A 24,391-nucleotide genomic window follows, 5' to 3' on the forward strand; every position below is an offset into this window, starting at 1 on the left:
CTCTCTCTCTCTCTCTCTTTCTCTCTTTTTCTCTACTTCTGTCTCTCTCTCTTTTTTTCTATGTTAAATTCCCTGATCAATTTAAATTGATTTCTTTGCCGAAAACTTGATGGGCCGACGTCGTTTCTCAAATTCACGTTTCCGACCCTCCGTGTTCCGAGTGGATTTTTTTCCAAGCGTAAAATTCGACTCTCGTTAACGTTTTTCCCATCAAGCGGAAACTTCGCGTTGGAATATTAATTTTAGGTTTTTAATTGCAAAAACTCGACGTCGAAAAGTTTGTCCTAGCGCTATCTCGGATATCCTCCCTCCCGCCGGAAACAAGAATTCGTCCTGTATTATTCATGCGAGAATCTCCTCGACGTTACTCGGAGAAATTGAAGTTTTACCTGGTCTCATTTTCATCGGCCACACCTGTGACAGGAAGAGATTGAGAAGAACGATCGACAACCAACAACCGCCTCTCCTTGTTGTTCTAATTCTCTTCCCTCAAGTATATTTGTATAGTCACACAACTCCGTCTCCCCGACCTCCGTCTCCCCGACCTCCGTCTTTCCCTCCACCCCTGCACCGTGGCTATTTTCACCGAAGTTCATGTTGCATGACACTCTCACACACTCTCATTTATCCATCCCGCTGTCCCTTGAATCATTTAACGTCGAGCGCGAACAGCGAGTCGAGAACGCGATTTCTCTCCTGTCTATCGTTTAATGCGGTTCTAAGAGGGAGCCTCGACAAGAAAAATTATACTCAAAGAAAATATATACATACATATAATAGCTAGAGCAAGTGGAATGTTGAAGTATACCTGCTGATATACATATATATGTATGTATAGTCGCCTAATGTCACAAGCGCATCGGATGCCATGCATCTCTCTCTCGATCGAGTCGTGTGTGTGTGTGTGTGTGTTCCTTGTAAATAAAATATTCCCCTCGGGGCTGATTGTACAAACTACAGAGCGCCGAGTGTCACGTTTAGTTATATGCTCGAATTGTTTGACCGTCCATATACTGGCATTTTTAAAACAGCGAGGGGGAAACGCGCGATGTAAAGATTGTTCCGTTCATATGTATCGACGTGTTTTTTTTTTTTTTACCCGCCTATCCTTTTTTGTACATATATACATGTATTCAAACTCCCGAAACATATATATGTATAAAATATCGCTCGCCGTTTGCGACCCGCTGTTTTATCGATGTCGTTGTGGATGATGCTGATGCGTTTCAAATAGTAATCGCACACAGAAAACGCCGGCGAATTACAGATAGCGACAGATCGATCCGCACGAATTTGAAAGTCAAATCGCGAGGCGAGTTTGCGCTAGCGTGCGACCGACCGATTTTCTTGCTTTCCGAAGACATCGCGGGACGATCCGATAAGATTGCGTTAACGGGCGCAACGTTGCACAACGGTGACGAGGTGTTTCGATAACCCGCTGTCGCGATGCGCGCGGGAAGATAATGAACGGCGCGACGCAATCTCAGTCGCGCGAGCCGAATGTCGAGATTGAAGCTCGTCGAAAGAGCGCTTTCTTGTTAACTGCCGAATATCCGGAAACTCTCTTGTAGCTTCAGCAACGACCGCCAGAGTCGCGCAATAAAACGGAAACCTTAAGAGCATTTTCTCTCGGAGAACACTGTATCTTTGCGCTTATGTGCTTTCATCCTCGACCCTCTCCCCGCCGCTCTCCCCCGAGTCGCTATCTGTGCCGAGAGAGCGCCTTTGAAACCGCCAATCGACTCGGCTCGGGTCGGTTTTTCCGTGTGCGAGTACACGAGAGCCTCTAGGAACGAGCGTGTTGTTAGTATATCGTTTCTCGCTGAGATCCTCTCTGTCTGTCTTCGAGCTTGCTTGAGCCTTGCATGGCGGGTCATGGTTGTTGTTTCAGGCCGCGGCAGCAGCAGCCGCAGCGTCACCATTGCTGAAGACACCCCTGTCGACGACACAGCAGGCCAGCTACGCAGCTGCAGCGACCTACACGGCGGTGGCTGCGCGCGCATACGGCGCAGCTGCAGCTGCGGCACAACCGGTCGCAGGATATGCCGCAGTAGCGGGGTAAGTGCACCGTTTTCGCCCGAGAAACCCCGCTGTGTACTCACCTCACGCCGAGTTCTCTTCCAGGACTTCCTCTCCCACTCATCCGTTCGATATGCAGGAAGTCCCAGACTCTAGCGAGCCGACCTTTCGTCCCGCGCGCGGCTCGCCCGACAAATTCCCAGCTGATTTTCCGCGTCAACGCGTCAATACGCCGCGTAATTTCCTTTTTTTCTTATCATCGGTCTGATTAATTCTCAGTGATTACAGGTGTCACCAGACTCTCTAAATTTCTTGGAGCGAAAGTTCACTCGAAAAGCGGACTGACCGCCGAGTCACTCGAATTTGAGCGATTTTTCACTGACGCTTGAAGCGAATTCCTCACTCGGAATCATCGAATACATTTGTGTACTTCATCATCAAGGCAGCATATTAAACGATTGAAACATTCACTCCGATAGTGTCAGAATGCACTCTGAGCTTGAGTGAAACGTTCACTCTCGCGATTTCGAGTAGCAGTATTTTCACTGTTGCTTCGAGTCAAAGTACTGCCACTTTTCACTCGTTTTGAGCGAAATTCCATTCCAAGAAATTTACAGAGCGACTCTACGAATTTAAGACGTTGGCTGTCAATGTATCATCCGCATTCAATTCATATGAAATAAATATGAGAAAGTATCTTTTACGCAATGAGTATTACTTTCATTCGTGTCTTTTTAAAAAAGATAAAATTCTCCCGCGTTCATACAGCCAGATAAATTTTATCTATTTGAACGTTATCAAGATCCTCTATTAAAAAGTCGACATTTTTTCAACATAAAAATTTTGAGTATGGCTTAATTGATAAATTCGCGGAAAGGTGATTCGGTGGAACACTATTTCTATAGACACTCACCCCCGTGTAAACGATGATCGCTGCGTGGAACGGAAAAATTTCAAAACAGACTCCCTTTTTATCGTCCTCGAGAGAGGAAACTTTGCGAATTTTCCCCGTGAGCGCTGCTCGCACGGTAATACTCCTCGATTTCTTTTGAAGCGCCGCTCAGCTTATTCCGCATGAATTATTTACAACGCGTTACACACAGCTCTTGTTGCATCGCCGGCGATATATTTAGGACACCGCGCGCGACTCTCGTTACATTACTATGAAATATCTCTCCGGCGCTAAAGCAGCGTGCTTTTAAATCAGCATCTTACACGCGCGCGATACGTAGTCCCGAGATATGAAAAAAAAGCTTTCAAATATATAATCTATCTAAGACACTTGCAACACAACGAGTGACAGTGTATTGAGCAACACGATAAATCAGATTCGCCGCGATCTAATTCAGACAATCGCGTCTCGAACGTGTTTGGAAATATTTCGACGACGATACATCTCGGACTCGTTCTCTCCCGACGTTATATTCAAGCAATGACGTGTATTATCTTCATTATCGATATGAAGGGCCACGGCTTGCCGAACGTCATAGCTGTGGTCGAGTATACAGGGTCACTCATACCGATGCGCATACACACAAGTACACGTGTATAGATCAGGGATCTCCTACGGTCGTTTTGAAGTCATCGGCTCGACCCCATTACGGAGAGTGAGGTCGAAGTGTATATCACGTATCGGGCATCGCAGTGAATCGCGCTTCATCCCGCTGTCCCTCCCGGTAAATACCCGCGCCGATCATCATTTCTTTTCGCGTGTTTGTTTGAGTTCCTCCAACCTCTCTCGCCCCTAAATATCCATCCTCCAGAAAAGGAGGATGTGTGTATGTACCATTGCTCACCGCACAGCTTAACAGCACCGAGTCGGTTCCTTGCAGAAAGCCCCGGCGACGAGGACGAGCTCTTAGGAGTCGCAAACACATTCCCGAAGTCCAGACTAATCCCACCAGTTCCACTGAAAATCCAGACATATCTCCTGAGAAACTTTAGCACGCTTTACGTCGGTATCTCACGCATTATCAATTTATAATTACATTTTATAATCAATATATATATATATTTTTTTTTTATTTATTAAGGCTCTCTTCTGGTCCCCGCCGTGGAGATTTCGAATTAATGACGTCAAAAATGAAAAAATACACGCTAGAAATTCTTGCAAAATACATTGAAATAAAAAAGATACATCCACAAAGTGATATTTGTAATTAATTGAGCAAATCTGCAAGATACAACATTTTTGTGTGAAAACAATCGATGAATAATCGTAATATTCATGCAACCTTCCTTTTTAATCTATCTTTTCTCACGACTCTGTCACGTCACTTTTACGGTCTGTTGATTGTCAGAGCAAAGAAAATCTTCAGGTTACTTTACACATCTGCTCAATCGACCGCAAGTGTCATTTTCTGTGAACATTTCAGCGTATTGTGCAAGAAATCTGACTGCGGCGAGGAAACGGAAGCCTTAATCTTTATAATAAAAATATCTCTCCTTATATCGAGATAATTATTGGAGAGTAGAATTCATTTTCCCACATTACTTTAGTTATCAATCGATTCGATCTCTGTTACTTGCTGATTAACGCGTATTATTGATTAGCTTTCCCATTAATGATTTAACCGCCATCGTTTCGTACGTTTATTCGTATCGATTAGAAAGGATGACGAATAAATTAATGCACACCAGGCCGTTCAAATTGGTCTCTGATGCGAAATTTTCCCGCGTCGAGCTTGAACGGCCTGTTTTTCGAGTCTCGAGGAAAAAGGTTCCACGTCGAACGAGAAAGTTCGACGCGGAATTAGAATAAAACTTGTTGTAGTAAAATCTTTTTATGTGCTTCCAGTTATGGTCGCGAGTACGCCGATCCCTACCTCGGCCATGGCATTGGACCTGTTACGGGTTATGGGGTAAGAAAAAGCTTCGATCACGGGGCTCACTTTTTACAGTTTCATTTAACGAGAGTGCGCGTTAAATCGCACGCGTAGATCACCAACGGCCCGGGCCGGTACCGCGGTAGGAGAATAGAGCACTCCGTTATTACGCCATAAATAATGGGGAGTTGGAAAAGCCCCGCGGCCGCGTTTCGCTCACATATGAATTATTAATGCCCCGGCATTTTCAACTTACGGGAACTGTGTCGCGGCGAAAGTTAATGGGCACGTACTCCCATCGCGCGTTTGCCCTTAAATGTGACTATCCGCGTTCGCCATCTCGCCGCGAACGTAACGCGCTTCATATTGTGTAAATGACGACGCGACTATTCGCTGCTTGGTACTCGGTATGCACGTCGCGTTCTCGTACAGAACGTTTAATCGCGAGAGCGAACGCGCGATAGAGACGCGCGCGTTGCCTCCTTGAATCACGTTAATTGCCAATGCCGAATCGTATAATCGCGCTACCATAAATCTCAACCGTCGAGATTGCGTTTTCATGTCACTTGACATCATTCCAGTGTACTTAATATCACTCTGATAACTTTTTCGTCCGACAACTTTCTCGCGACTCTTGAAAACACCGAAGCGGATAGTCGCGTTTGACGCGTCGAATATCGTGATGACTATGAGTGATCGGTATTACGATGCTACAGCTTTTCGTATGAACGCTTTGACGTTGTCACACACGCGTGATTTCATTCTGCCAACTGTCATCGCGTTATAAAGAAATATTTGCCGATAATGACAGTCTTGATAAAATATCGTAGAGGATATGTAAAGATGGATTTTTTTTACGGATTTATACACGCCCAAAAAAAATTAATGTGATCTTTTATCTCTAGTATCTCTAGTATCTCTGTGGTTTCTCTATAAGAGGAAATTCTTTTGAAAACAAAAGATAAATATTCTAACATTCAAAAAGAAAAGAACTCTAGTCACAAGGTGCTATTTCCTGTAATCTTATGTTCCAAGCAAAAATTCTTACCACAAGAATATTTTCTTTTCTTTTTTTATTAGGAGAAAAGAAATATCTTTTCTCTTTTGAATCAAGAAAAATATGTTTACTGAAAGCAGAAGAAGAAAATTCTATAAAGAATGAGACTGTAGACAAAAAATGAGATTCTCTAGCTTTTTTTTTAGCAAGAATATTGTCCTTTTGCTTTTAGAAGAATCCTCTTGAGACCATATATAAGAGTATTCCGCTAAAAATAAAACTACGTTGTATTGAATGCATACAAGAGTGCTTGCCTCTTTAAATCTAAGTGAGCTTTCAAGATTTGCCGGCAACAAACATTTTCCCGCGATCATTAGCGACCGTCAAAGCGTTGCGTCACGTGTAAGCAATTGCGCCTTGTGTGTATTTCGTCTTATTAACGAATCTTTGACTTTTCCAGGCGACTGTCTATAGGGGTGGATACAGCAGGTTCACACCATATTAAGACGGATCGTTGACAGCGAAGCGCAGCGAGCCTTCCACAAAATACACCGCATTATACTCAGCAGACAACATGACCAGATAAGAAGTCGACACAATCATCACCGTCATTTTGCCATCATCGAGATCACCCCACGAGGCGACGCGTCTGAACTCTCCGTCGGAGCGGAGAAGAAATTCGGCGGCCCCGTCTGCGACACTCATGAGGATTGTTCCGAGGAGTACTTTCGCGACAGGGAGCCGAGGATACCACGACCTTGGTGGCGCATCGTGCCACCGATCAATGAGATAATCTCGTCCGATCGCAAGCGAAGTCGTCGTTTTATAAACGTCGGAATAAGCGTCTGCGGGACGCCGTCAACTGTAGAAATTCGATCTGTATTTGCGAAACAGCTGCGATGCAACGGCGACGAAGGAAGAAGGATGATGCCTCCTTGTCGTCTGCTCGCGAACACGGCGGTTCGGCGTTCGGCGAACACGGCGGTTGAGTCGAGGCCGACGCATCGAGTTGTGTCGAGTCGTTCGACGGCGAGTCGCTCTGATCGTTTTCCTGCCGACAGCAAACTGCAGCGGCAGCAGCCATTCGCTCGCTCGGAAACGCGGGAGAAAAGGAGACCGTTCTCCGCCCGGGCCCCCGTTTCCGTCTCCGTCTCAATGAATAATTAGCCTCGATGATATCGACGTTTGACGGTTTCAAAACTATAATAGAGCTCGTCGCGATTCCCTTCAACACAACTGCACTTTCGTTGGTCGAGGCCGGTCTTTCCGACACGGCCAACGTGTCAATCATTTGTAGTCGCTGTCGTGCATTTTTCAGGGGACATATCCAGTGCGATTTTAAACATTTTAATAATGACCGTGCGAGGAACGCTCGAAGTTTCGCGATCGCCCGCAACGGAATATACGTATAAAGACAGAAGAAGTACAGAAGAATACGATATAGCTATGTGACCCTCTTGTTTATATAGTTGCTCCACAAAAAGATACATTAGTGTTGTCATACGTTGTCTCCGATAGGACGTGCATGCGACCCGTGCACGTGTTCCCTCTCAGCAGCAACCCACCAATGGTGTCGGGCGCGAAACGTATTTCGCGAGTACACGTCGGCGGTGTGCGTTCGTGCGCGCGTATTTACCAAGTGTGCGTGCACGCACCTTATACTAATACGAAAAGATGTGCTTCCGCGGCGGACGTGTCAAGCGTGTGTCATCGCGCATGTGTATGTGTGCGCGCGTGTTGACATACAATTGCGCAACTTTCAGTCGAGTTGTAATTTCGCGTCTGGCGTGCGCGAGATTACGAGCGCACACACTTGGCGAGATCCTCGCCCGTTCGTTCGCGACAATGCCGTTTCCGCCCGTCGCCCGTCTTACTCAGCCAATTGTAACATAGCTATGCATTTATTGTAATTATTCTTGTTTAGTCAGGTTAATAATCGTGTGATTTGTACTCGTAGTTTAAATTAGCGGATAACAACATCGACTCGGTGCTCGGCGAGTCGTCGTGCGCACGACAGGTGCACAAAATATTTGGCATAACTATTATCTTAGTAGAGCGCGCAGAACTATACCACTCGGCGATTTTATTCGCGCGTGAGAGAAACTTTCCCGCACAACCACCGTGTAGATAATAAATTCGGCGAATACCGTTCGAATATGCGCGTACATAAAGAAACAATGCCAATAGTTAACGATCAATTACGTCGAGACGAGATTGATAGGAGCGAACTTTGCAGTGATAAAGAGACAAAGGGGGAGAAAGAGAGAGAGAGAGAGAGAGAGGAAGAAGGAAATTAATTGCGAACGAACGGAACATTAACGCGACGCGAAGCACGGGAAACACAGCGTAGTGTGTTATACATACATTACGACGTGACGGAACGTACGCGCGTAAATGGCTGCCGCCTGCGGAACGAACACACTGCTCTGCTTCTTCATGGCAGCGAAACGTCGGCAAAAGAGAGCGCACATACGTTGTCGACACGAGCCGACACGCGATGGTGGTCCGGTTTATTATATTACGAAGCGAGACCTCTCTCTAAGTAGCTAGGTAGCTAAAAAGAAGATGAAGAAAAAAAAAATTGCGTGAAAAGCGATGTGTAGCTAATACAGAAGCAGCGAAAAAAACGTGTGTGTGTGTGTGACCGGTAGGGTTTCTATGCCAAATGTATGAATATATGCGCGCTTGTGCTGTGCGTGTACTACATGCGTAGGTTCGCGAACTTGAAAGACTCTGTTCTCGGCACGCCATTCTATCGGGAAGAAGCGAACGGCAAAAGATGAGAAGGAAGAGCACTGCCTTGTGAAACGTGTGACCGCCGCGACAGACACCTCACGCCCGGATTCTGATTCGCGCAGAGTCTAGTCAGAACGGTTCTCTCTGTTATCAGCCACCCGATATCGAAAAAACGACAACGCACCTCCGATCTTGTTTTCTTTTTTTTTTTTTATATTCCTCTTTTCTTATTTATTTATTGTTTGTACGATTTATACACGCGACTCGCCGCTCCCTCCGAGTGCCTGAACGCGTCGTCGGTGCCACGTGATTCGTGGATGTCGAAACTGATTGGCTAAATGAGACACTTCCGAACGTGAAACGTTGACAGAACTTTCGAATCACTTTATGTTGAATCCATTTGTACTACACTATGTGAAGAGCGCACACAGCTGCACAATCACTAATAGCGAATTCGGTAGCTTGCACTAGTGTGCATTGAGTGCGCGCTAAGGCTTGTTAACATGTACATTCTTATATCTAAAATCGTGTCTTAAATACATATTGAAAAACATTTTAGCTAATAAAATGATTCGTACGGATGTTGTACGTATCATATTACTGGTTAAAAATATTTTAGAATTTATTTAAGACAATCTTTAAATATAATAACAAATGAACAAATCTTAGTGCACACTTTCAGTGCAAGCAACCAAATTCGCTATAAGATACAACCTGATTTTATCGTTAACTTCTGGGCCGTTGAAGTTGGTGTACGCAAGACCTCACCGCGCCCTTTCGCGCATTGTTCCCCCGGCTTTCGATGACTATTGTCTCGCGTGAAACAATCGCAGGCCGACGAGTCACGCAACGGAGCGGCGACGAGCGCGTCCGCGTCACCCACGCTCTCTTCTCCCGTTTCTTTCTCGCGTGCGGAATCCAAGCCGACGTGGTGTTCGGCCGCGCGACGCGACGCGAGCCATCTAATTTATTCTTTAGCCAAGCGACCGGACATGACAGTTTCTTCTTTTTTGCTTTATGTTCCGTTATCATGTAAACGTTAAGCCTACAGAGCCACCGCGTCGTAAAACATTCGAAACTATACAGAATCTCATAGGAGAAAGAGGAACGTGTAGACTCGTAGAAGCAGAACTCCTCGGCGCGTCTCAGGACGCGCTGGCGAACGCGCACACCCCCGGACCTTCAGTCCACGACGCTACTTGTAAAACGCCGTTGTTTGTAAACCAGTAATAAGCAATGCTAAATGCGAGCGCGACGTTGGTATATTTCGGCAGGTCGTCTCAGTTCCTCGATATCGGAGAGACGCGTCGACACGAACTCGTCGTCGTCACTTAAAGAGTAACGGCCAGATCCTGGCCGACCCGATTGTGGCGATTGTGAATGCGTCGAGCGGTCGAAAACGTCGGTGCGAGCGGTTGCCCCGAGACAGTTGCGGTTCGCGAAACCTACACACGCGTTTATGATATTCCTTTTTCACAACCGTGCGAGACAACGAGTCTGTTGTACGCACGCACATACGTAAGCTGCGCGACATCGTTTCCTTTCTGTTTTCTTTTTTGTATGTTTTTTTTCCCGCAGTTTCACGCAGTTTCGTCCTGTATGAATGCGAAACTGCGGCGTATTTTCGACATTAGAAATTACATTAGATATAATTTTGTATCTATCATACTTGTGTTCTCAATATGTTATGTATTATGGAGACTACCGATTAGTCTCTATTAGCACGCGCGACTTTTGATAAAAATATACTATTTCCACGTCCCCAATTTCCCACACAAGATCGTTGATTTATTCGTGCGAGAAGAAGGTTGTTGTCCTTCGTGATCGCGGGGCGTCGCTTTGTCTTTTTTTTTTTTCGATCTTTCTGTTCCGAGCGCCGGCGTTCTCGATCGCCCAGCCTTTTCTCGATGACATTCGATAACAACTGCTTCCTGATCGAGTAGATCGGTAACACTAACACAGTACACAGTAAGTAACAAAAAAGGAAGAGAAAAAAAGAGAGAAAGTAAAAAAAGATACTCTATTTGGGGGAGTAAACGCGACAGAAGAAATGGTACGCACACTGAGTTGAGTGAGTGATATCGCTGTTATAAAAATTACTAGTTAAGCGAAGATTTATCGTATATTATACGTAAGGAGATAAAATGTTGCGCTAAGTACCGTAAGAATGGGACATGCGAATGCGAATTGAAAAAGCGTCTGAGCAGTGGAAGGAGAGCATTGTAGAAAGATTGGCACACGCACGTAGGAGGAGGCGGACTTTGGACGTTGGGGAGTACGAAGGAGTCGTGTGAAATAGCCAAATATGACAAAGATGTTTTAGAGTGTACGGCAAGTAGTTTGGCCGTCGTTACGTTTTAATCGCATCTTCAGCTAGGATTAGGCTAAGTTTAGGAGACTCGAGGACGCTCAAGGCGGCGACGATTCTTTCTTTACCATTTTCTTTGCCCTCGTTTATCCTTGCCTCTTCTTTTCTCTCTCGCGAGCGTCTTGTACGTGTACATAGATCGTCGGCTAGTTGTCGAGCACAAAGAAAACGTGGAGAAGCGCGCCGAGAAACGCGGCCGAGACTCGCACTCTTAGGAAAAAAAAAGAACTAATGAATAAGCAAGCGCAAACAGAACAAAAGAAAAAACCACTACACTCAGACATACTCATAATTCTCGTAACGTTAAATTAATTGAATGTAGATTAATTAATAATGGGGGAAGGGAGAGAGGAAAAAGAATTCCATAGAAGGAAACGCGCGGTCGCGCATCGTGCGAGAGACACGCGAAGCGCCGCGAGGATTCTGTCGAACGAGAACGAGACTTATCTCACGTAAATATTTCACAGACAACAGATCATTTTTGAATAAAAAGAGAGAAAGAGAACGATGTATCGTTCGCGCAAACAAACGAAATCTTTTTCCGTTCTTTCGACGACAGATCGTTGCACTCATTTCGACTGTTTCTCGAAGATGCATATCCTTCCGCGACGAAAGATAACACAAAGAGAGTTTATCAGAGAGAGAGAGAGAGAAGAGAAAAACCGAGAATGTTACGTTCAGAAATAGAGATTTTCGCAGCTGTACCTTCCGCGGCGGCAGAGGCACGCGCGCGACGAAACGCACGAGAGACTCTGCGAGATTTATCCTTGTATATTATACCCTGTAATTACAATTTATACTTACTCGTAATCGATACCTTTACCGGTAGGCTATTATTACTACTAGTGGCTAGCGTAAGAGAGTCAAGCTCAAATTTTAGCGAGACGACGGCGAACAGTCGCGCAGAAAGCCGTGACCTTCCGCGGCCTCGTCGCGTCTCACCTTTTGTCACAAGTGCACAACTTCCTTCGATTTTTCTCCTTCTTTATTACGCGTAACTTGTTGCGACAGGCCTATCGTACAAGATGTTTATAGAAACTAGAGGCTAGAGCAGCTCTCTCTGTCCCTCTTAATGTCTCGTCGGTTTCTTTGTACTTTTCCCCTTTCGTTCCCTTCTTTCTCAACATCAAAAGAATATCGCGTCGATAAAATATGGGCTTCGCTCCGAAGTGACTGTTGAGTTCTCTGATTTGCGACGTACGAAAAAAAAAATGGAAGAAGAAATGATAATAATTCACGAGCCTCGCTCGGATGATCCTTTCGGCCGTAATTAATTGATTGTCCCCACGGAAAAGGAAAACCGCGACATATCTGGATTTCGAGTTTCCAAGTTCCCACACCACATTCACGTATCTCTGTATCCCCAAACTGTCACTTCGGTCTTCAGCCTTCGCGTGACTTCCCACCTGAATCGAGGAGCTTATCCTCGGGACCGTCTCGAGTCTCCAATTTTTAAGGATGCGGATTCAAGACGGTTCCGGTGTGGAAGGACGAGCTGCTCGATTCGGCGAGCCGGCGGAATGCACGCGACGCGGCAGAGCCCGAACTCCTCCTAACCACCGACAAGTTAATTTTACTTTTACGATGACGAAATCCGGAGCATAGTGGGATCGCGCAGTGTAACATAACTCAATGATACGCACCGTACGTTATACGTATAATTATTATATTATTAATTAATTAATTAATTATTAATGATAAATACCGTAAAGGGATTTTTAAATGAATCTAGATGATTACATGACTACGTAATAACACATCTTAAGAGCAACATATCCTAGTGTATTTGAGGCACGACGCTGTCGAAACGCGAAGATTTCTCGAAGATTCTGAGTGATCTCCGCGCGATCGTCTGGGACGGAGGAGAAAGAGAGAGGGCGAGAGAGGAAGAACGCGCGACTCCGCGATCGACGCACCGACGCGAGAGAATACTTGTCGCTGTTGTCGACATTCGGCGGCGCCGTGCCTGCTCTTTTCGAATTATTGCAAGAAAATAAATGAGGGATGTTCCATGACATTAGGGCGTTATTATTAATGATATTTCTAGCGACGCGTGCGTGTGTAAAATTTTATGTGTCTGTACTGTTTCCGTATGTATGTGTATGTATGTGTGCATACGTGCGTGCGTGTGCGTGCGTGACGTGACACAGCGTGTGCATATGCGTGGGGTGTGGCTACGTGTTGTTAGCTGTGTGCATGTGTGCGTGCGTGCGTGATGCGTGCGTGGCGGATGTGCGAGAAACTCGTACCCCTCTCTTTGGATCGATGAAATAAAAAAAAAAAAAGAATCAAGAGCACACTGTCTAATTATCGTTAAGGTAGCACGAAGACAAAAAATGACAAAAAATGAAACAAAAACCCAGCAATTGTTCGAGGCGCGAACAATTGAGGAAACGCTAGTTGAAAACGAAAAAAAAAATAAAACGCTAATCGCCACCTGTTTTTCCGCTTCTCTCGCAAAACGAAGTCTAAAGCAACGGAATCCGCGAAGGGAAACGCCGTTATACACGCGACGCGCGTCCCTTTACGGATCTCCTTATGCGCGCGTAAGAGCGACTTATGCCACCGAGAGTTTGACACCGCGAGTTCGCAAGAAATCCACGAAAAATCCGTGAAATGGCAACAAAACAGAAAAAAGGGTGAAAAAAAGTAAATAGAGAATATAATAAGAGAACAGGAATATAAATGATCAACTCGAACTTTATTTGCGGAATATTGATAGGAATATAAGGTGTGACTCATGTGTGACACCTTTATCATTGTCTGATTTGATGATATTTTGTAAGTCTGGACCAGTTGTTAGGTTCTTATTAATCCCATAGCGACTTCTTATGGCGTATTTTCTCTGTATATTGTCAATGTTTATTATTAAATATTTTTCAAATAAATCGACCGCGTCTGCGTATCCTTTCTTGTCTCTCCCCCGCCTGCGAACGCGCGCGCGCGCCTCCTCGTGAGATGAACGAGGTTTAATATTATGTTCGAAGTTTAATTAAAAGCTATCGCTTAACGGTGCACCGGATAATTTATTACGCGGGATTGGCGCGTGGGGAGCGAAACGAGATAGAGGAGTAACGTTAAAGGAAAGCGAGATTAAATAAACGTCGCGGACGACCCGTCACTTTGCTTCGATTCGCGCGATTTAATACATATTTTTCTGAGGGAGAGCACTGAGGAAATTTATGACGAACGACGGGAGGGGCATTAATAACGAACTAGTTAGCGCGAACGACACCGTCCCTCCTCCAGAAATCGCGCAGAATGCCACGGTTGCGTATGCGCGGCCGACAAACTGGTTAGTCCCGATGTAATATACTTTTTGGCGAGCGAACGTTAGAGAGACGGCCGATGCCTATGAAGGCAGCCCGATTTGTAATCGGGCGGGATTGAAAATTATCCCCGGTAATTAATTACCCGATAGATAGGCAAATAAAGCGTAGTTACCGAGGCTGAAAATAGTGCGAACGCGCACCCGTGACTGAACACGCCGCCGTTGCGACGAATCTAATCGCCGTGTCTAACGCCACGCGATTTAAGACTCCTGGGTACTCGCATCTTTACTTAGGAACGCCGGAAGCAAGGAAAAAAACGCACGCTCATTAAATTCCTGCGAAATACGTGAACGTAAGGTATGTGCCCGTAAACTGAAATTTGTAATCGATCAAGCAAATTTGCAAAACAGCTCGAACACTTCCTCTCTGCTCTGGCAGACAATAAATAACCGCGAAATCAACGCAGTGTTGCAAAGAACTTATTTCCATGAAAAAAGCCGTTTTATGAAACGTAACATAGAAAGTTTTTCTTCTTATAGATCGAAAATATAGTATTTAAAATATGATAAAAAATTGTTACTATACGACCTAAGCAACTTGAAGCAACATGATTGATTCTGACACATACAAGTGTCAGGCATGCTAGCGACTTCAGTTGAATCCAGCAGAAATTAATGTACAAAATATTTTTGAGATAGAAAAGTAATTACCATTAGAATTGTTTTATTAATTCTTTCTTATTAATAATTTTCATTTTAATATAGTTTTCATTTTAAGTGATATAAAATATATATCATATACAATAATATTATATATTATTGATATTAAATAATAAAAGTTAATAGTATATCATTTTTTCCGCAATTGATATACCCCATTCCCTTTCACTATCTTAATTGTTCCAAATTTGGCCTGTTATTATAAGGGAAACACTGTTTTCCATATATAATTGTGTGTATTTTTTTACCTCTGACGTCAGCAATCAAGAGTTCCACAACGAGTACTCAGGAATTAATTGTATTGAGATCTTGTTCGAGTCGATTGAAATTTTGATTGTTTCAACTCTTGGAGTGTGCAATTTTATCGATGAGACGCGCGACGGCGCGTAGTTCAAGGTTTGCATAATTGAGCGATTTATTTGAGAAACAGTCCACGTCTTTATTTCATTCGATACAACGTGCTCGCATTCATATAAAGTATAAAATATCGCGGAATCGCTGTTACTTCAATGGTTCTTCGAAATGTCACTTGAGCAGTCAGTATTGGCGGTCAAACGTAGATACTTGGAAAGATCGCGCTCCTTGCCGAAGAAGCAGCCGACGAAAAAGTAAACAGAAGCCTCGCCGGTAAAATTAAGCCGTGACTAATACGATTTGTGGAAACAGTGTCCATTAATAGGGGCGCAGCTATTGGTACTTTCCGGACGGACTCGTCGCGGAAAAACTGAACGAACGACGCCAGGTTGCTGCTTTCTTACACATCCGCGCCTCGGCGAGGACTTGTGAAAACGCGTTCGACTCATCCTGGGAAACCGGACCTCGAAACTGGTATATTAAGTTCGCGAATACGATTTCCGGTGTGGCGCGGGAGTTGCACGGAAAGTGACTACGTCGCAATTTTGCAAGTATTCAGTCGACATATTTTATTACAACTATATATTATAGCTACTATATACAGTTAGAAATGAAACAATATCTAATGACGACTATCTAATGGTCGTATCGCAGTTTTGCAACGAAAACCATACATTTTTAGGAAGGGCGGAATTTCAATGTAACGAGAGAACATAAAAAAATGTAAAATAAAAGAAAGAAGAATAAAAAAGAAACTTTTATAATCAATAAGGTAAAATAAAATAAACTTTTATGTTGAGTGAAAGCAACATAATTCTAAAATTACGGATAACGATTCTAGAATTACGGAATAACGGATGTTACGTGCTGTATTGCCAAAAATTTTATATTAAACCTAACACATTTCCCCCACAGTCCCAAATCCATTCTATTCTAATTTTTATGTTAATGTAACACAAGGTAAATATGTTAGCAACACAACTTATCTGTACATTTTACACATAAAATATGCTATCAAGAATGTACATGTTACATATAAATTGTGTTACTTTAACACTGAGAAATAGTGAATATGAATTCAATTTATAGAATTTATAGAAGTCGAGGTAACACAAAATAAAAGAAATTTATTGAAAATGATTGATAATTATTGAGTAATTGAATTTAAATTTTGAATTATTGAAAAATAATTATAATTAAAATAAATATTAATTATTGAATTTATTGAAAATTTATTAAAGATAAAAATATAAAAATAAAACAACGACAATATATGCAAAGACATGAGAAAGTTAAAAATTTAACATAGAAGAGTTTCTACATAAATCGATTTCAAAACAGATGCGAATTCACCGCGTGATAATATCGCTTTTGTCAACTAAATAAAAACCGAGAGGCAGAGATATAAAAAAACCTCATGACTCGCTCCGTTCTCTTGGAGTCGCCAAAAGTGACGTTCAATGTACGAAAGCCAAAGGGCAACGGAGAGATTCTCATCGGGTCTTCAAATTAAAAACAGCAAACGAATGTACATGTAGCAAGCGTGGGCATGTAAGAACTTTTTGTGCGACAGCGACATAAAGAACGAAAATATCGCGAGATGTAACCTTACTCGAAAAGAAAAAGATTTGATTGAATTAACCACGTGACCGGCAAAAAATGTTTCAAAACGAGACTTCTGATTGACCAGAAGTCTGCTCAACTCGTGCAGAATTCTGATAAGTTCAATCGGAATTTCTGGTTCGTTCGCACTTCACCAAAGACATTTAGTTAATCTAAGGCAAACTTCTTTTTTTCCATGCGGTTATTAGATACCATATTGACATCGAGTCGCGTGCCGTGATCGCAGTCAACGAGACTCCACTTTTTCTGTTTTCTTCTTTTCGCCAATGACTCACCGCGTGCACGCGGAATTGCTATTCGCATTCTATTCGACCATCATCTCAGTAGCGCGGGAACCATCGACGAGAACGGACGCGGCTGCTGTACCACCTGTCAGTGACGCGCACGTGGCAGTGCCGACGGCACGCACGACTCACGCTGACAGCCGGCTAGTGTCAAGTGCCACGGCTCGCCGATGAGCCGCGTCTCGTGAGGAGGTTAATTGAGAATCGTTAATTGATCGTTGGCGTGGGTGCCGATTAGAGAGAGCGAGTACAGACTTATCAGCCTGTTTCCATCGGCACAATATGAAGTCATGAGTGAAATTAATCCGGCTAGTGAGTACTACACGACGCGATCTCGTTATTCTGTATGACATGGCGGACGCAACATGATGAAGTGCCGTTGTTAAATATTCCAATGAACGAGCTCGTACACGTAACTCGCGTCTACGTTACACACGCAATCATTCGCGTTAGGCAAATCGCGACGATTTGTTCAAAGCGACGCGCGCAACACGCACGACAATAATATCATTTACGCGCATCGCATTACACCTGATCGAAGTTAAAAAATATATGTTTGCCTCCGGAAAAATGTTCATTAGTTCTTCCTGTTTTTGATCGTGATTGATCGCTACCAAGAAAGCTCGCGCGTAGTTTTCGCGGATTTTATTATTAAAAACTTCTCATTGTTATTGGCTTACTAACGGAACATTGTTTTGCTTATGAATATATATATATATATATATATATATATATATATATATTTAAAGTATAAATAGAGCATGATTCTCTCTCCGTGTAGTAATCCAATAATACAATTCCTTGTTATGTTTGTGAGAAGCGTCACTTCTCATAACTAATTGTTGACTTACAGATAGATCTGTATAGTAAGAAAAATATATAAGATACGAGATTCGTTCGCAATGAAAATTATAAATACATTTTAATCTTATTTTAAAAATATATTTTTGTTGTTCAAATGACAAAAACGCTTTTATATCCTGGTCACTAAGAACTCGCAAAATAACACCTACGAACATTCTCTTAGAGATATCTGAAGCGTAAAAACAAAAAATTTTATTATTTAGGAGAAGAGTAGCTACACACACACACACACACGCGCGCGCGCGCACACACACACACACACACACACACATATATGTCGTCTGAATTAAAACAAACATTATACATTTATCAGTCTTGTTTTTTATAAAATATTAACAATACTGAGGAGAACTGAAATGTTTTAATAAAAAAATCGCCATTTTGTCCAGAATGATAATATCAGTTTAGTTCTAGTTCAAACGATAACCACACTTCTGAATAAGAAAATTTGTTATTTTTGTGTTTTAAATAGGAGAATCACTCCCACCTTCCGTGCACGTTTTTCTTTGCGAGCTCATAATAAGCAGAATATAACGTGGAAAGAAAAGCGTTTCTGTCACTCAGATAATAAATATGTATTCTTAAAATAAGGCTTAAAGAATATGCAAAGTTTGTCATTATTCGGTTTTCTCATTTGCCTACAAAAAATTTCGGAAAAGTATCTTTTTCCCATTGCGGCCCTTTAAACTAGAATTCTCCTTTAACTCCGCGTGTCGAGGTTACAATTTTACCTCGTTTCATTAGTTCTTTATTGACCTGTTTTTCAAATGCAATTAATTATACTTTGTGCATAACTCAGCTACGAATAGGACGCGGCTGCCCGACGTACCTGCCGCACGTGCACCGCGAACTCGCGTAAGATTTCATTCGACATTACCGTTTTATCGATTTTATCTCACTGACCTTCTCGGATTACATAACGCGCGACAGATGAATTATGAAAGATTTCGCGTAATTGGTAGCACACGCGCGCGCTCCTTTCATCGAGTATAGAAGACGCTTCTTCGGCGGCTTGATGTATTTTTAGAGTGCGCAAAGCGCTAAACGAAAATGGGCCACGTGGCGGTGTCCGAAGTTTACAGGACGAGAGGCAGAGTTAATTCGCGAATAGTTCCGCTATGACGTCAATATATAAAAGCGACGTAAAGATAAACTGTTACTCCAATATCCAGTTATACGGGATACTAACGTATAATGTATTCCGGTCTGTGTCAACACACTTTAGCATATACTATTTTCTTCTGGAAATGACACGCAGCTCCCATTTTTACATATGGTTTTTCCGTAAGATAAGGTAAAGGTACCAATTCTGGTATTAAACTCTGGGCATTTTTATCGCTTTAATTTTTAAATACAAATATTTTAATATGAAACTTTTAATATATGAAAAGAATATATATATACATATATATATATATATATATATTTTTTTTTTTTTTTAATAAATGCATTTATTTCACGTTGAGTGAAAAGTTAAATATTCGTATTTAAAAACAACAAAAATTAGATAGTAGTATTGTTAGTGTCCAGACGTTGGTATTTTTACCTTACAAAACAGTTAATATTCACTTAAGTCATTTATTATAACTTTATAATAAACCCAAGTAGTGAGATAACGTCAAATGACGTCAGATGACGTTAAATAGCATATTAATGGTATTTTTAATAAAGTGAAAGAATCATGAATTATCTTGACTAAACATTATAGAAATATTTCTTTTTTTATATGGGACACATCCCAAATCAAAATTTTGGTTCTGCATTAGCTCTACAAATCATCGAGCTTGAAGAAGTAATAAAAACATAATGCTGCACAAACTGTTGTTTTATCTTAACAAATAAAAATGGTTATAAATGGTTTTTACAAATGGTGTTTTATTACCGTTTTCTCCATGTTAAAGTTTAGAGAAGTATCAATTTCAAAAGTTAATATCAATTAAACTTTAATAGTAGATTTTCTCAATATTCCATTTGTACGAAACAAATGCAGATACAAGCAATGTAAGATGAACAATCAGTAATTAATGAAGCTATTTGTCGAGTGACGAATGACAAATAAAATGCGCACCTAAATTTCGACTCGGGAAGAGAATGAGATATATATCTCCTTATTCTCGGTAAGTCATCAAATACCAATTAAGAACATATGACAAATGATTTCACGCACCTGGATATACATGACATGTCACACTGCCTCCTCCATTTCGACGTCCCGATCCAGCATCCTGCTCTGAATCCCCACACTGGCACTATCACTCGCGTAGATACAGTTTGAAATGCGTGTTAATTAAGCCGATTCAACGTCTCAAGGGCCGACAAAGTATTTTAATAATCACCTAACGGGAGCAGTAACCAACACGTGTACACCGCGCAAATGTACATGTTGCCGACTTGGAACGTAATGAGATACTGTATCATACGGAAGAGTACGCGACGCGAGAGAGTACCAAAACAATCGGCAAAAAAAGCAAAAAGTTATCTGTCGTCAATCGCCATTGAGGAGATCGTATCAACCAAAGCACAACAATGAAAACACATCGTACTTTCGAGACGGTTAAACCGTCCGTCGTGCGGCGCGCGCTTTTCCATGTTTTCATTGCGTCCCGAGCCGGCGTGACGCGTACACCACGGAGTACGTGTATCAGTGTGTTAGTTGTATATTCCCGTCGTGATGATAAAAAAATTTCGCCAACCATTGAAATATTTAATACGTCTTCGTCGGCATTACGTTTAACATACGTATGTACTGAAAGCTGTACTAAAAGGAAAAATATCTAAGAAATAAAGCATATTTATTTGACGAATACTGACAACATATATATATATATATATATATATATATATATATATATATATATATATATTTATTTATTTATTTATTTGTTTAAATAGAACATATAATTGCTTTCGTAAAGAGTTGAGGTTTCACGAAAATATATATTATATTTTTTTAATTTTGGAAAATATATATTTTCGTGAGACCTCAACTCTTCATGAAAACAATTATATATTCTATTTAAATACAAGAATTTAGACTTCAGTAAATAGATTATTAGTACACCCATTAAATAAATATTATTTTTATTTCTTAGATATTTTTTTTCATTGATATGATCGAATCATATCTACGCAAATCTCAGTGAGTGCTATAAACGAGTATCCTGAACGACAAAGTATCCAGAAACCAGGAATCGGAAAGCCAAGACGAGCCAAGCCAAGCCAAGGGCGCAGGATACCGGGACGTGATTAGTATTACGTCATGTATTTCCAGGTATGTAATTATCGTACGTAATTATCTATATGTATAAAATAGAATGTCTGTCTGTTCTCTTCTGTTTCCTCACTTCTAAACTCTTTGACCGATCTGAATCAAATTTGCATAGTTACTCTTTAGGAGCTATACGAATATTAATTAAATATGAATATTTATTCGCGAAGTTCCATTCAGGATTTGCCTACTTTAGCTCTGAGGGGCCTTATAAAGATATGCCTATTTGGAGGTATCTCTAGCTAGAGCCACTACACATATTAAGGCTTGCCACAATTAATTTATATTTCTATTGTGCCGTAGGCACAATCATTCGACCTTCTCGAGGCAGTGCGTAAGTCTTCGATTTTCAGGTGCGATCGGTGAATTATAAATGACACCTCGTGTTAAAACTGCTGGAGGTGTTGCGCGCACGCGGTCAAGATGGTGTTCTGCAGGCGGTACCGATTTTTACATATGCTGTCGAGGCCCGAGAAGCGGATCGTTTGGACCTGGCGGAATGGGAACGGCACGGTGTTCGAAATCCCAGAGAGGAATCCGCTCACAACGGCAGAGTGTGTCGTCGAGCTGATGAATGTCTCTGTCGCCGTTTTCACGACGCTCGTCGCCGCGATGTTGATCCTGAAGTACAAATGCGGCGCCAGCAAAACGTAAGTCGACGCGAAAAAGCGTGTTGCGTTTATAACCGTTGTTATCGATTGCTCGTAATATTAGCCGTCTTAGACTGTAACTCTCGACCGGGTGCAATTCATAGCCTCACGCTCCCAATTTTGTCCGCCACCGTTGGTCGGCAATTACGTATTCCGCGCGATTAACCAAACGAACGGAATCGCCGCTCAATCGCGCGTCGCGGCGATGTAATTACATAACGGTCTAAAACGGGAAACGCCGGCGAATACAAAGAATACGAGGCTTTTCTCGCGCCGGCATATTGTTGTGGAACATTTGGCGCGGTCGTTTAAAGGGGTATCTTACAGTCTGAGTTTAAAGGAGTATCTTAGGTTACAAAAAAGATATTTTTATGGAATTTTTTAGGGCAAACGAAAAAATCGAGTAATATCAAACTTTGTATATTATTTTAACCTTATTTTAAGAATATATTTTTTATTGTCTAAATTACAAAAAAACACTCTGATTTTATATGTTACATCCTGATTACTAGAAGCTTCCTAGATATTTGAAGCTTCAAAACAAAAACTTTTCTTATTCAGGAGAAGCATAACTATAATATGCACAAACTATAATATGCATTTGACGTTATTCGATTTTTTTATTTCCTTACAAAAAATTCCGAAAAAATATTTTTTTTTCAAACCAGAATACTCTCTTAAGAGGAACTAGCTGGACTTAATTGCAGTAAGTTTCAATTAAACGTCACATTTGTTTCGGGATTTTACCCTGGCCTCCTTCTCCGTCTCAATGATTCAGTCGACGATTACGTTTTATAACCCGAAGTATTTGCTTCGTTTAAAACCGACGAAAGTCAACGCGGATCTTTAATTAAACGATCGTCCTTGAATCAATATCTGGAACGAAAGACGCTCATCGTCTTTATCAAGTCATTACTGCAATAGTGGCAGTTTTTCCAAGTAAGATTACGATGCTCTCATCGCGTTAGTGCCAAGTATTAATCGGATAATGAGAAATTGGTTATCAACATGTTGCACTACTAATGATAAAAATTCACGATTATTCACGATTTGTCGTGTCATCGTGTGTTCTCCACGTCAAGTTTTCGGTAAGCCAAGTTAAACATGATGAATTTGAGGCGTTCCTCGAAAAGACACATTGATTATTTTCGCGAGCTAAAGTTGTAATAACGTCGTAACGCAGCTTCACGTTTCGCGGAAGCTGGAAGGACTGTGAGTCGGTAAAATTCCCCGGTATTTTCGCAATGATTCAATTTTCTGCTTGTCCAAGTACGACATAAATTACGTTTCGTTAATTACGTAGCACGAACGCGCTCTTAGTATTGAACTTCACGTTTATACGCATCATATGTATTAATATTTATTATTTTTACAGTATCTCTTATCGTGATAAATTTTCTCGTGGTAAAACGTCTCGAAAAATTCAATATTTCGAGTGCGTGAACCGCATTGTAAAAAATTTATGAAAAATTACATCTCATTATAGTGGGTAATTTTGAGACCAACTATTATAGTTGTAAATTTACACACTTTTACAATACGACAATTATCGCATAAAAATATATTTATATAGACGAAAGACACATTTTGATAAGTGTGTAAATTTACAACTATAATAGTTGGTCTCATGATTACATGTAATTTTACACAAATTTTTTTAAAGTGCAACGTCAAATATTTTATTATATTTATACTACTTATGTTAAGATTCCAAGCGTTGAACTAATGTAACAACGAATTCAACAAGAAATTTAATATTAAGAAGTAATTTAATAGAATTCAAGAAATTACTGCGAGCCAATAATCTTGTAAAAAAAATAATTAATCATAATTCGCTATAACATTCATGCTTAAAAAATATCTCATAACATACTGAGAGAAAAAATATCTAAAAAATTAAAAATATTTATTCGATGGATATTATAATAACATGTTTACTCATACTAATATAAACTATTTAATAAATATTAATATAAACTATATTGATCAAATAAAAAATATACATTTTCTTAAAGTTTAACTTTTCAAGAAAACATTTATTCTGCTTAAATTTAGATTTAAATAAATACGTTATTAATAATCCACTAAATAAATATTTTTTATCGTTTGGATCTCTTTTTCTTTCGATGTAATAAGTACGTAAATAAAACGTGAATAAAATATATATAAGATGAAAGATATCATAGACGTGGTACATCTAAATAATCGAGAGAATCATGATATCTAGATTAATTTTATACACCGGCCATTAATTATTGGTCTTAAAATTTTTTACGAGCACGCATTACAATTATCCAAAACTTTGTCGCGGCATCTTATCCAGTAATTATTATATAAATATGTAATCGCTATATTATAAATAATAACGCGCTCGTGTTCTTAAGGCGTGTCAAAATCTTGCTATATGCAAAT

At 41.1% G+C, this 24,391-nt stretch overlaps 2 protein-coding genes across 2 annotated transcripts in view; both read left to right on the forward strand.

The window, feature by feature from the left end:
* Positions 1–13,833, forward strand: part of LOC116848061 (RNA binding protein fox-1 homolog 2-like) — a gene marked incomplete at its 5' end in the record, with an annotated part of 462,314 nt that extends 448,481 nt beyond the window's left edge. The window contains 3 exons of the mRNA XM_032823807.1: positions 1,892–2,058; positions 4,817–4,880; positions 6,302–13,833. Coding sequence (XP_032679698.1) covers positions 1,892–2,058; positions 4,817–4,880; positions 6,302–6,346 — 276 coding nt within the window. The remainder of the gene's footprint in view (positions 1–1,891; positions 2,059–4,816; positions 4,881–6,301) is intronic.
* A 3,411-nt stretch (positions 13,834–17,244) lies between these two features.
* The window catches only part of LOC116848054 (ATP-binding cassette sub-family C member Sur), a 38,787-nt gene continuing 31,640 nt past the window's right edge, over positions 17,245–24,391 (forward strand). Inside the window, exons 1-3 of the mRNA XM_032823791.1 lie at positions 17,245–17,509; positions 21,154–21,332; positions 21,683–21,979. Of these exons, the coding sequence (XP_032679682.1) occupies positions 21,753–21,979 (227 nt within the window). The 5' untranslated portion in view covers positions 17,245–17,509; positions 21,154–21,332; positions 21,683–21,752. The remainder of the gene's footprint in view (positions 17,510–21,153; positions 21,333–21,682; positions 21,980–24,391) is intronic.

The sequence above is a fragment of the Odontomachus brunneus genome, unplaced genomic scaffold, assembly GCF_010583005.1.
Source record: "Odontomachus brunneus isolate Ranch 3 - 2012 unplaced genomic scaffold, Obru_v1 Obru_scaffold_088, whole genome shotgun sequence".
In the NCBI taxonomy this organism is placed as follows: domain Eukaryota; kingdom Metazoa; phylum Arthropoda; class Insecta; order Hymenoptera; family Formicidae; genus Odontomachus; species Odontomachus brunneus.